The sequence below is a fragment of the Aphidius gifuensis genome, linkage group LG1 (assembly GCF_014905175.1).
Source record: "Aphidius gifuensis isolate YNYX2018 linkage group LG1, ASM1490517v1, whole genome shotgun sequence".
Lineage (NCBI taxonomy): Eukaryota > Metazoa > Arthropoda > Insecta > Hymenoptera > Braconidae > Aphidius > Aphidius gifuensis.
Genome location: NC_057788.1, coordinates 30,479,465 through 30,491,794, shown reverse-complemented (window position 1 = coordinate 30,491,794; position 12,330 = coordinate 30,479,465). Strand labels below are relative to the sequence as shown.

At 22.7% G+C, this 12,330-nt stretch overlaps 1 protein-coding gene across 1 annotated transcript; it reads right to left on the bottom strand.

The window, feature by feature from the left end:
* Positions 1 to 5,639: 5,639 nt before the first annotated feature.
* On the bottom strand, positions 5,640 to 12,034 carry LOC122847583. Its single transcript, XM_044145381.1, has 6 exons — positions 11,959 to 12,034; positions 11,579 to 11,879; positions 7,771 to 7,870; positions 7,540 to 7,650; positions 7,284 to 7,439; positions 5,640 to 5,690 (listed from the first exon to the last, which is right to left on the bottom strand). Exons 1-6 carry the CDS (start codon positions 12,032 to 12,034, stop codon positions 5,640 to 5,642), a joined length of 795 nt encoding a protein of 264 aa, XP_044001316.1.
* Positions 12,035 to 12,330: the final 296 nt, after the last annotated feature.

The following is a 12,330-nucleotide window of genomic DNA, read 5'->3' as shown; positions in this document are numbered from 1 at the left end:
CGACTTCGATGACATTACCCTCGCTAAGTAACTTTTTCAAAATTTAAAATTATTAATATATTATTATTATTATAAATTTTAACTTAAATTAATTATTCATTATGTTAAATTAAATTTAAATTGATCAATATAATTTCGATTTTTTTTTTATTTACCTCAGTAATTAGATAAACAATTAATGCCAATAAAAGAGTAAATATTAATAGTTCAAAAAATAGTTGAGCATAATAAATCCTTTCCATATTTTGAACGATTCTATATTATAAAATTAATAAAACTGTATTAAAAATATTATCAATGGATTAAATATTTAATTAAATTAAATAATACACACGATATTAGTTGACAATGTTTATCAACATGATTTTTAAAAAAATTATACTTTGTTATTGTTTTGTTTTCATTTTTACATGAAAAATATATTTCCATTCTATTTCCAAGTAATTTCAATTGAGTGCAAACATTTAAAACAATTAATCCATGAAGGGCTGTTGTTACGACATATATATTGCATAAATAAATGATTGGTAATTCAATTATATGAATAAAGATTATTCTGTTGAGTGGTGATGTGTCGAATGGAACATGGATGCGATATGGTGGTGATAAAATTACTGATTCATTTGTAAATTCTTAATGAAAAATATAAAATATAAAAACAAAAAATAAACACATTAAACAATTAAACTGTTATTAAAATATAAAAAATTATTTAATAAATACATACGTGATATAATATAAGGAGGAATTTGTTTAAAATGCCAGTAAGTAATTGAGCAAAGTGTATAACTTTGTCCAATAATGATTAATTTATATAAAAACAAATGATTTTTTATAAATATTCTTTTTTCATTATCTGTTTTGTAATTTTCCATATCAACATCTTGAAATGTTGTTTTTAATAATTTATGTAATTTTTTATTTATTCTGAATATTATCATTCTTATAATGACGACTAAAAAAAAACCATTTTGATAAAAATTTTCAACTGCTGAATTAATGTCACCAAAAACTTTTATTAGATCTAAAAATCCTAATGTCATATGAGTTATAGAAAATATGGACAACATTATAAATTTGATATCTTTCCAAGTTGTTCTTTCAAAAGGCCATAGTCCACCTATCTCCATATACCAGAGAGCACGACCAACAACACTCTGTGCTTTTTCAAAAATTTTCTGTAGTAATAATAATAACAAAAAAATGTTATTATAGTTTGATATTATTTCATCTAACTTCTGTATGAGATTTGTAAGAAATAAAGTAATAAAATAAAAATACCGTAGAGAAATACCTGCTCTTTTTCTGACAACATTATGAATAAAAGCTTTTATCAATTTCTTTTTTTTCTCATTTTGTACATAAAATAATTGACAAAGATTATTGCCTAAGGAAAAAAAAAAAAAAAAAAGTTATTTGTAGAAAATATATTCAATGCAAAAAAGAAAACGTGGGAGTATATGCCATGCGTGTTAGAAAAACACAAAAAAAAAGAAAATTGCCATAGAATATGCAATGAAGATAATAGTAAGAAAGTTTGAAACTTTTTTTTTTGTAAATAATGATACAAAGTTGTCGACATGTGCATGTAAATAAAAAATTTTCTCAAGAAGAGGGTGAACTAGTGTGACCTCCCCTTGACGGCAATCACGGAGGGGATGAGTTTTAGTTCAGTTGAACGTATCTCCTCGTTGTAGTAATATCTGTCTTATAAAATTGGTTTTTTTTTTCTTTTAAAGTCTATAAAATATAAATTTAATTATTTATGTGCATTCTAATAAAATTATTTTAATAACAGTGTATACTTGATTATCATTGCCCATCATTTAAAAGAATTAATATACAATGACATTTTTGAACTTACCATACATCGAAAATTTCAAAACTTTAAATAGTGTGGGGATGAGTTTTCCTTCTGTCCTATAAAAGCGGTTTCTTTTGACTCGATAAAACAAAAAAAAAAAAAAAAACTGTCATTTTTCAAAAAAATACAGTTGTAAAAAAAAAAACATTTATAGGTATAAGTATTTAATATTTTTAACGTTGATCTTTACATTCTTATTAATAATGAATTAATGGAAAAAGAAAAAAAAAATGTGACATTGTTATCTATTTTTCATGTAAAATTAATGAATATACGAATTCTCGGGGGAATTTACGGGGACATTTATACAGGTTACGAGAAAATTTACGGTAAATATAGCCACCGTTGTATGTGTAGGACTGATTACATTGTGTGTGAAACCCGTAAATGTCCCCGTATTTTCCGTAAATTTCCCCGTATGAGTGCCAATAACGATTTCTAAAAAAAAATGACATAACGGTGATTTAATATGCATCCATGGATTTTTCCAATGAAACTTGTATCTGTAATATAAGAAAATTGATGTTGATTTATAGTCAGACAAATTATTTATATGCGTATAAAAGAAAGCTTTTGAACTTTTATTGCTTTGGTATATAGTAAAGAAGGGGATGATATTTTTTTCATACAGCATACAGTGTTGGTTTTGAATTTCCAAGTATTATTAGGGATTGTGTTGTGACTATAATTATTTGCATTGTAAAAATAAGCTTGCACATTGTTTAACTTTCCATGGACAATTATTGACTCAATGATAAGTCATTAACAATAACAAAATTTAAAAAAAACAAGTGCACAGTGTTTATAAATATTGTATACAAGTCACAAAAAAACAAATATAACACACATTATTTTATTTCAAATGAAAATACATGTTGTATTATATACGCTGTTGATAAGTATTTTTTCTATTTTTCAATATTACATGTGCATACTAATTTTCATTGTCGACTTAATTTTAAACAGAAATTAAATATATTATAATTCTCTACTAGCTGAGTAACTATATAAAAAGGAAAAAATCTACATTATTTGCAAATCTGCGAAATAAAACTTCAATTATTTGTGTGCAATTCATTAAAATTATTTCAATAACAGCGTTCTTGACTGTTAAAATTATACCGGGAATAAGAAGTCCGTAATTCAAAATAGTTCTTATACATTCGTTTTTTTTTTTTTTTTTTATAATAGTATTATAATATATAACATGTTATTCTATACTTGTCGGAGTATAGAAACATATGCCATGGATGATTTTATAATCTAAAATATGCATTTCAAAAAAAATATTAAATACAAATTTTATATAGTTTTTTTTTTTTAAACCTACCATGAGAAAAGAATTCAAAGTATATATATAAAAACCCCCAGCTGTAATATGAAGTGGTCTATCAGCTATTATCATGCAAATTAATAATTTTTTCATATCTTTAATTGACATGCTATATGACAAACACTCATAATGAGTTTCTCGAAAATCATTAACCTGTGTAAAAAAATAATTTTTTCTTCATATTAAAGACTCCAGTAAACCATATGTTTTTATATTATAAAATACACAATTTATTTCATTATTTGTACCTACCTCATCAATCAGACGTTGGCCCAGATAACAGGGAATGAATATAAACATTAAAAGAGAAGCACAGTATAATCCAACAGAAAATAGTCCAATGAAATCACCAATACTGAAAAACTTTTTCAAAATTAAAGATTATTATTATTATTATTATTATTATTATTATTATTATTATTATAAATTTAAAATAATAATTTATTATGTTATATAATCAACTAATATTCATCAAAATAATTTTATTTTTTTTCTTATTTACCATAAAAAACATATAAATAGCTAATGCCAATAAAATAGTAAATTGTAAAAGTTCAAAAACAAATTGATATAAATAAACACTTTCCATATTGTTAACAATTCTATTATAAAATCATTAAAATGTATTGAAAATATATTATCATTGAAATGAATAATAAATTAAATAAATTATAATACACACGATATTAGTTGGCAATGTTTATCAACATGATTTTTAAAAAAATTATCTTCTGTTATTGTTTTATTTTCACTTTTACATGAAAAATATATTTTCATTCTATTTCCAAGTAATTCCAATTGAGTGCAAACATTTAAAACAATTATACCATGAATTGTTAAGAATACAGCATATGAACAACAAACATAAATTATTGGTAATTCAATAATATAAATAATTATCATTCTGTGGAGTGGTGTTGTGTCAAAAGGTACATATATACGATATGGTAGTGATAAATTTACTGTTTCATTCGTAAATCCTTATAAATTGTTTATTGATTTTTCCATAATCAATGTAAATTATAAAAACAAAATAAATACTAATTAATTAAACTATTATTAAAATATAAAAAACTATTTAGTCAATAAATACATACGTGAAAAAATATAAGCAGGAACTTGTTTGAAATGCCAATAGATAATTGTACTTAATGTAGAGAGTTGTGAAATAATTACATGATTATATAAAAAAAGATTTTTTTTTATAAATACTCTTTTTTCATCAGCGCTTTTATAATTTTTCATGTCAACATCTTCAAATGTTATAGTTAATAATTTATGTAATTTTTTATTAATTCTTAATGATAGCATTCTTATCAAAATGACTGATGCAAAACCAGTTTCATAATAATTTTCAACTGTTAATTGAATATTATCAAACACTTTAATTAGATCTACAAATCCTAATACCGCATTAGTTATCGAAAAAATGGCATACATCGTAAATTTAATATCCTTCCAGCTTGTTCTTTCAAAAGGCCATACCCCAAAAATATCCATAATCCATTTAACACGACGAACAACACTCTGTGCTTTTACAAAATTTTTCTGTAGTGATAATAATAATAATAACGAAAAAATATTACAATTATTATGATTTATTTTATTTGGTATTATTTTATTTAACTCCTGTATCATAAGATCATAAGAAATTAAGTAATAAAATAAAAATACCGTAGAGAAATATACCTGCTCTTTTTCTGACAGAGACATTATGAATAAAAGTTTTTATCAATTTGTATTTTATTTCGTTTTTTGTACATAAATTGACAAAGACTACTGTGTAAGGAATAAAAGTTATTTGTAGAAAATATATTGAGAGTTTATGCCATGCGTGTAAGAAAAACACAAAAAAAAAGAAAATTGCCATAGAATATTCAATGAAGATAATAGTATGAAAGTTTGAAACTTTTTTTTTGTAAATAATAATACAAAGTTTGTCGACATGTGCATGTAAATAAAAAATTTTCTCAAGAAGAGGGTGAACTACTGTGACCTCCCCCTGACGGCAATCACGGAGGGGAGGAGCTTTTCAGCAGTTAAACATATTTGGTCGTTGTAGTAATATCTGTCCTATAAAAGTGGTTTTTTTTGACTCGATAAAACAAAAAAAAAAACTGTCAGAAAATAAAGTTAAAGTAAAACAGAAAATTATCATTTAGATTATATGAAAAAATAACCAAGTGAAATATAAAAATAATAACAATCCAAGAATATAAATTATTTAATTTATAAATTTAAAATAAAATTTAATTATTAATAAATTATTTATATAATATAAATAAAGATTTATAAAAAATTACAGTTGTGAGAAAAAAAAAAAATTTATATTTAATATTTTTAACGTAATAAATATATGAAAAAAAAAAAAATGTGACATTGTTATCTATTTTTTATAACCATTTTGAATTACAATTCGTGATAATTTTTTATTAAAAATAATCAATTCATTTGTCGTAACATTGAAACATAAGCCATTGATGATTTTATAATCTGAAATATGGATATCAAAAGAAATATTAAACACAAATTTTACGTAATTGCAAATTATTTAAAATTTTTTTTAAAAGGTACCATCAGAAATGAATTCAAAGAATAAATATAAAATCCGCCTGCTGTAACGTGAAGTGGTTTATCAACAATAGCCATGCAAATTAATATATTTTTTCTATCTTGAATTGTTAATTTATATGATAAACAATACCAATATGTATTTCTAAGATTATTAACCTGTATACATATATATATAATTATTAATATTTTATTACAATAAATGCCACAACACTTATATAAATAAATAATATACCTCATCATGAAGGCACTCTCCCAGATAACACGTTATAAATATAATCATCAACAATACACATATAAAAGTTCCAATAAAAAATACACCAGTATAATCAGCTTTATTGATACTCTAATTAAGAATTTTCAAAAAAATATAATAACAAAAATAGTTTATTACTATAATACTATAATAAATTATTAAAATAAATATAAAATATATTTATTTATCAAATTCAATATTTTTATTGAATAAATTATTAAATAAATATATATTTTACCTCAGATTCCGAATGAATTAGCAAAGCCAGTAAAATAGTTAAAACCGCAAGCTCAAAAAAAAGTTAAATATCATAAACATTATTTTATTAATAAAATTAATAGTATTCAAACAAAAAATTATGTAATTATGAGGAGTCTGAATAATCGATTTTTTACCTGGCTTACCTGTGGACGGGCGACCAAAAAACTGCTTGAGGGTATGTGCAACGTGTTCTAGGTCCCAGGGACTACCATTTGACAAGTTCTTTTCGTATACGGTTGAGTCTAGTTTTTTTGCCATCAGCTCACGGACTAGTACATAATAATACGAAATTGATGATGACATGTGCATGCTTTCCATAGCATTGTGACTCGATGACCGGCGATCAAAGAGGGGATGAGCTTTTTTTTATTAGTTAAGCATATCTTCTTGTAGTAGAAACACTTGTCTCATAAAGCTGTTTTTTTTTTTAGAGCTCTCAGAAACTACTTTAACATGAACTAAATATTATTTTAAAAAATATTTAACAAGCCATAATATATTAAATTATTATTAGTTTTATAAATTATTAAATTGTATATTTTTTTAATATATTTCATTTATTAATGAAAATAAAGACCAGTGAATATCATAAAGGTGACTTTTAATTAAACATTTAATTTTGAACATAAATTTATTACGTATTAGTTTTCTCTTCACTGTGACAATAAAGAACAAAAATCTGAAATTCTTTTAAAATCTATAAATTATAAAATAAAAATTTAATTATTCATGTGCAGTTTATTAGAATCATTTTAATAACAGTGTATAATTGATTATTGAAGTAACGTCATCAAAATAGAGCCCATCATTTAAAAGAATTATATACATTCGATATTATTTATAATAGTATCATGATATATAAACTGCTAATCCACTTGTCGAAGTATAGAAACATATGCCATTGATGATTTTATAATCTAAAATTAAATCTCAAAAGAAATATTAAACACAAAATTTATATATTTAAAAATTATTTGAATTTTTTTTTTAAAAGGTACCATAAGAAATGAATTCAAAGTATATATATATAATCCCCCGGCTGTAATATGAAGTGGTTTATCAGCTGTTATCATGCAAATTAATAAATTTTTTTTATCATCAATTGACATGCTATATGACAAACACTCATAATATGTTTCTCGAAGATCATCAACCTGTGTAAAAAAATATTTTTTTTTTTTATATTAAAAACTCCAGTAAAGCATAATTTGTTATATTGTAAAATACACAATTTATTTCATTATTTGTACCTACCTCATTGATTAGACATTGGCCCAGATAACAGGGAATTAATATAAACATTAAAAGAGAAGCACAGTATAATCCAAGAGAAATCATTCCAATGACATCACCGTTATTGAGGAACTTTTTCAAAATTTAAGATTATTATTATTATAAATTTAAATTTAAATTAATTATTTATTTATTATCTTATATATTCAACTAATATTCATCAAAATAATTTTAATTTTTTTTCTTGTTTACCATAAAAAACATGTAAATAGCTAATGCCAATAAAATAGTAAATTGTAATAGCTCCAAAACCAATTGATAGAAATAAACACTTTCCATATTGTTAACAATTCTATTATAAAATCATTAAAATGTATTAAAAATATATTATCAATGAAATGAATAATAAATTAAATAAATTATAATACACACGATATTAGTTGGCAATGTTTATCAACATGTTTTTTAAAAAAATTATCTTCTGTTATTGTTTTATTTTCACTTTTACATGAAAAATATATTTTCATTCTATTTCCAAGTAATTTAAATTGAGTGCAAACATTTAAAACAATTATGCCATGAATTGTTAAGAATACAGCATATGAACAACATACATAAATTATTGGTAATTCAATAATATAAATAAATATAATTCTGTTGAGTGGTGTTGTGTCAAAAGGTACATGTATACGATATGGTGGTGATAAATTTACTGTTTCATTCGTAAATCCTTATAAATTGTTTATTGATTTTTCCATAATCAATGTAAATTATAAAAACAAAATTAATACTAATTAATTAAACTATTATTAAAATATAAAAAACTATTTAGTCAATAAATACATACGTGAAAAAATATAAACAAAAACATTTTTGAAATGCCAACAGATAATTGTACTTAATGTAGAGAGTTGTGAAATAATTACATGATTATATAAAAAAAGATTTCTTTTTGTAAATACTCTTTTTTCATCAGCGCTTTTATAATTTTTCATGTCAACATCTTCAAGTGTTATAGTTAATAATTTATGTAAATTTTTATTAATTCTTAATATTAGCATTCTTATCAAAATGATTGATATAAGACCATTTTCATAAAAATTTTCAACTGTTAATTGAATATTACCAACCACTTTAATTAGATCTACAAATCCTAATACCGTATGAATTAACGTCAATATGGCTAATATCGTGAATTTAATATCTTTCCAGCTCGTTCTTTCAAAAGGCCATACCCCAAAAATATCCATAATCCATTTAACACGACGAACAACACTCTGTGCTTTTACAAAATTTTTCTGTAGTGATAATAATAATAATAACGAAAAAATATTACAATTATTATGATTTATTTTATTTGGTATTATTTTATTTAACTCCTGTATCATAAGATCATAAGAAATTAAGTAATAAAATTAAAATACCGTAGAGAAATATACCTGCTCTTTTTCTGACAGAGACATTATGAATAAAAGTTTTTATCAATTTGTATTTTATTTCGTTTTTTGTACATAAATTGACAAAGACTACTGTGTAAGGAATAAAAGTTATTTGTAGAAAATATATTCAATGCAAAAAAAAAAAACGTGAGAGTTTATGCCATGCGTGTAAGAAAAACACAAAAAAAAAGAAAATTGCCATAGAATATTCAATGAAGATAATAGTATGAAAGTTTGAAACTTTTTTTTTGTAAATAATAATACAAAGTTTGTCGACATGTGCATGTAAATAAAAAATTTTCTCAAGAAGAGGGTGAACTACTGTGACCTCCCCCTGACGGCAATCACGGAGGGGAGGAGCTTTTCTGCAGTTAAACATATTTGGTCGTTGTAGTAATATCTGTCCTATAAAAGTGGTTTCTTTTGACTCGATAAAACAAAAAAAAAAACTGTCAGAAAATAAAGTTAAAGTAAAACAGAAAATTATCATTTAGATTATATGAAAAAATAACCAAGTGAAATATAAAAATAATAACAATCCAAGAATATAAATTATTTAATTTAAAAATTTAAAATAAAATTTAATAAAAACAAAACATAAATTTACAATTAATGTCGCTAAAAAGCCTCAATTTTTAAATACCTGTCTATTTATCATACCTTTAATAATCAAAAGACGTGAAATATCCAAAAAAATGTCAAAATTTTGAAGTATAAAGTTGAATAATTTGCTGGATAAAAAAAAACTAAAAAAAAAATTAGGCGCTGCAGTTTTTATTATTATATTATTATTATACCATGTATCGAAAAAGCGCCTAATTTTTTTTTAGTTTTTATCCAGCAAATTATTCAACTTTATACTTCAAAATTTTTGACATATTTCACGTCTTTTGATTATTAAAGGTATGATAAATAGACAGGTATTTAAAAATTGAGGCTTTTTAGCGACATTAATTGTAAATTTATGTTTTGTTTTTATTTCACTTATTTTGATTAAATTAATAATAAATTATATTTGTAATTCGTCTACTTTAAATTGACCGTGAATACCATAATAAATAATAATCGAATACTAATTTTCTGGAATATAAAAATTTAAACGTGTATGTATACTATATATGTACGCTTTAAATATAAAAGGAAAAAGAAACAAATTCTGCTATACCATCAATGATAAATAACTAATACATGCGGCTGCATACAAACACAAATATGCATGTAAAAAAAAATTCAGGAGTAGGGATAGGCGCGGGGTATGCGCAACGTATCCGAAGAAATTAGACATTTCAGCTTGAAAATTTATTTTTTAGTAAGATTTAATACCTGGCTTTTACTGACTCTTATATCTTTTTTATTATTTGTTGGAAAAAATCGAGAGTAGGCTCATTGGAAAGAGAGGCATCGATATATATAATGAAACTGTTTTTATTTTTTTTTTTTAACAAATAATTAGAACGACATTTGATAAATTAAAAACGACGACGTCACGGACCACTGACTTAAAATACTTATACCCGGTAAAGAGTCTCGCTTTTTAAAAATTGAGGCGAGACTCTACCGAGTCTCTTGATTATTAATAAATTATTTATATAATATAAATAAAGATTTATAAAAAATTACAGTTGTGAGAAAAAAAAAAAATTTATATTTAATATTTTTAACGTAATAAATATATGAAAAAAAAAAAAAAATGTGACATTGTTATCTATTTTTTATAACCATTTTGAATTACAATTCGTGATAATTTTTTATTAAAAATAATCAATTCATTTGTCGTAACATTGAAACATAAGCCATTGATGATTTTATAATCTGAAATATGGATATCAAAAGAAATATTAAACACAAATTTTACGTAATTGCAAATTATTTAAAATTTTTTTTAAAAGGTACCATCAGAAATGAATTCAAAGAATAAATATAAAATCCGCCTGCTGTAACGTGAAGTGGTTTATCAACAATAGCCATGCAAATTAATATATTTTTTCTATCTTGAATTGTTAATTTATATGATAAACAATACCAATATGTATTTCTAAGATTATTAACCTGTATACATATATATATAATTATTAATATTTTATTACAATAAATGCCACAACACTTATATAAATAAATAATATACCTCATCATGAAGGCACTCTCCCAGATAACACGTTATAAATATAATCATCAACAATACACATATAAAAGTTCCAATAAAAAATACACCAGTATAATCAGCTTTATTGATACTCTAATTAAGAATTTTCAAAAAAATATAATAACAAAAATAGTTTATTACTATAATACTATAATAAATTATTAAAATAAATATAAAATATATTTATTTATCAAATTCAATATTTTTATTGAATAAATTATTAAATAAATATATATTTTACCTCAGATTCCGAATGAATTAGCAAAGCCAGTAAAATAGTTAAAACCGCAAGCTCAAAAAAAAGTTGAATATCATAAACATTATTTGTTTCTTGTACCATTCTATTTAATACAATATATAAAATATACAAATATCTAATATTATATTATAATAAAAACTTAAAATCATAAATTAAAAAAAATTTTTTTTTTCATCTTAAATTATATTTATATAAATTAAAAAAAAAAAAAATACTTACGATAATAATTGGCAATGTTTATCAACATGTCTTTTAAAAAAAAGTTCTCTTTTTAATGTTAAGTTATATTCATTTTTATCAGATAAATTAATTTTCATTCTGTGACTAAGTAAACTCAATTGAGCACAAATATTTGAGACAATTAAACTATAAATTATTGATGTCAAAATAATTAAATGACTTAGAACTATAACTGGTGTTTCACATATATAAACAATTAAAATTCTATTAATTGATGTTACATCAAATGGTATAAATATACGGAATGGTGGTGGTAAAATTGCTGTTTCATTATTGAACCCTGAAATTATTTTTTTTTAAATTAAATGTATTTAAATAGAATTTAATTAATATATTTTTTAATTATCAAATTTAATTACGTAAAATAATGTATCCAGGAATTTCTTTGATATACCAACAAAATGCTGATCCACTTGCAAACCATGTACCAATCATAAAATATTTATAAGAAAAAATATGATATTTTATAAATAATCTTTTTTCATGATAATCTTTGTAATTATTTTCACTTATATCTTCAATTGTTGCAGCAAATAAATTATGTAATTTTTCATTTAATTTTAATGTTATTATACGAAAAAATATAAGTGTTTGTATGCCAGTTGAACTGAAATTTTCAACTGCTTTTTCAATATTACTAAATACCATAATTAAATCTCCATATGCCAGCATTAAATGAGTTACATAAAATAATACTATTATTGTAAATTTAATATTACTCAATAATGTTT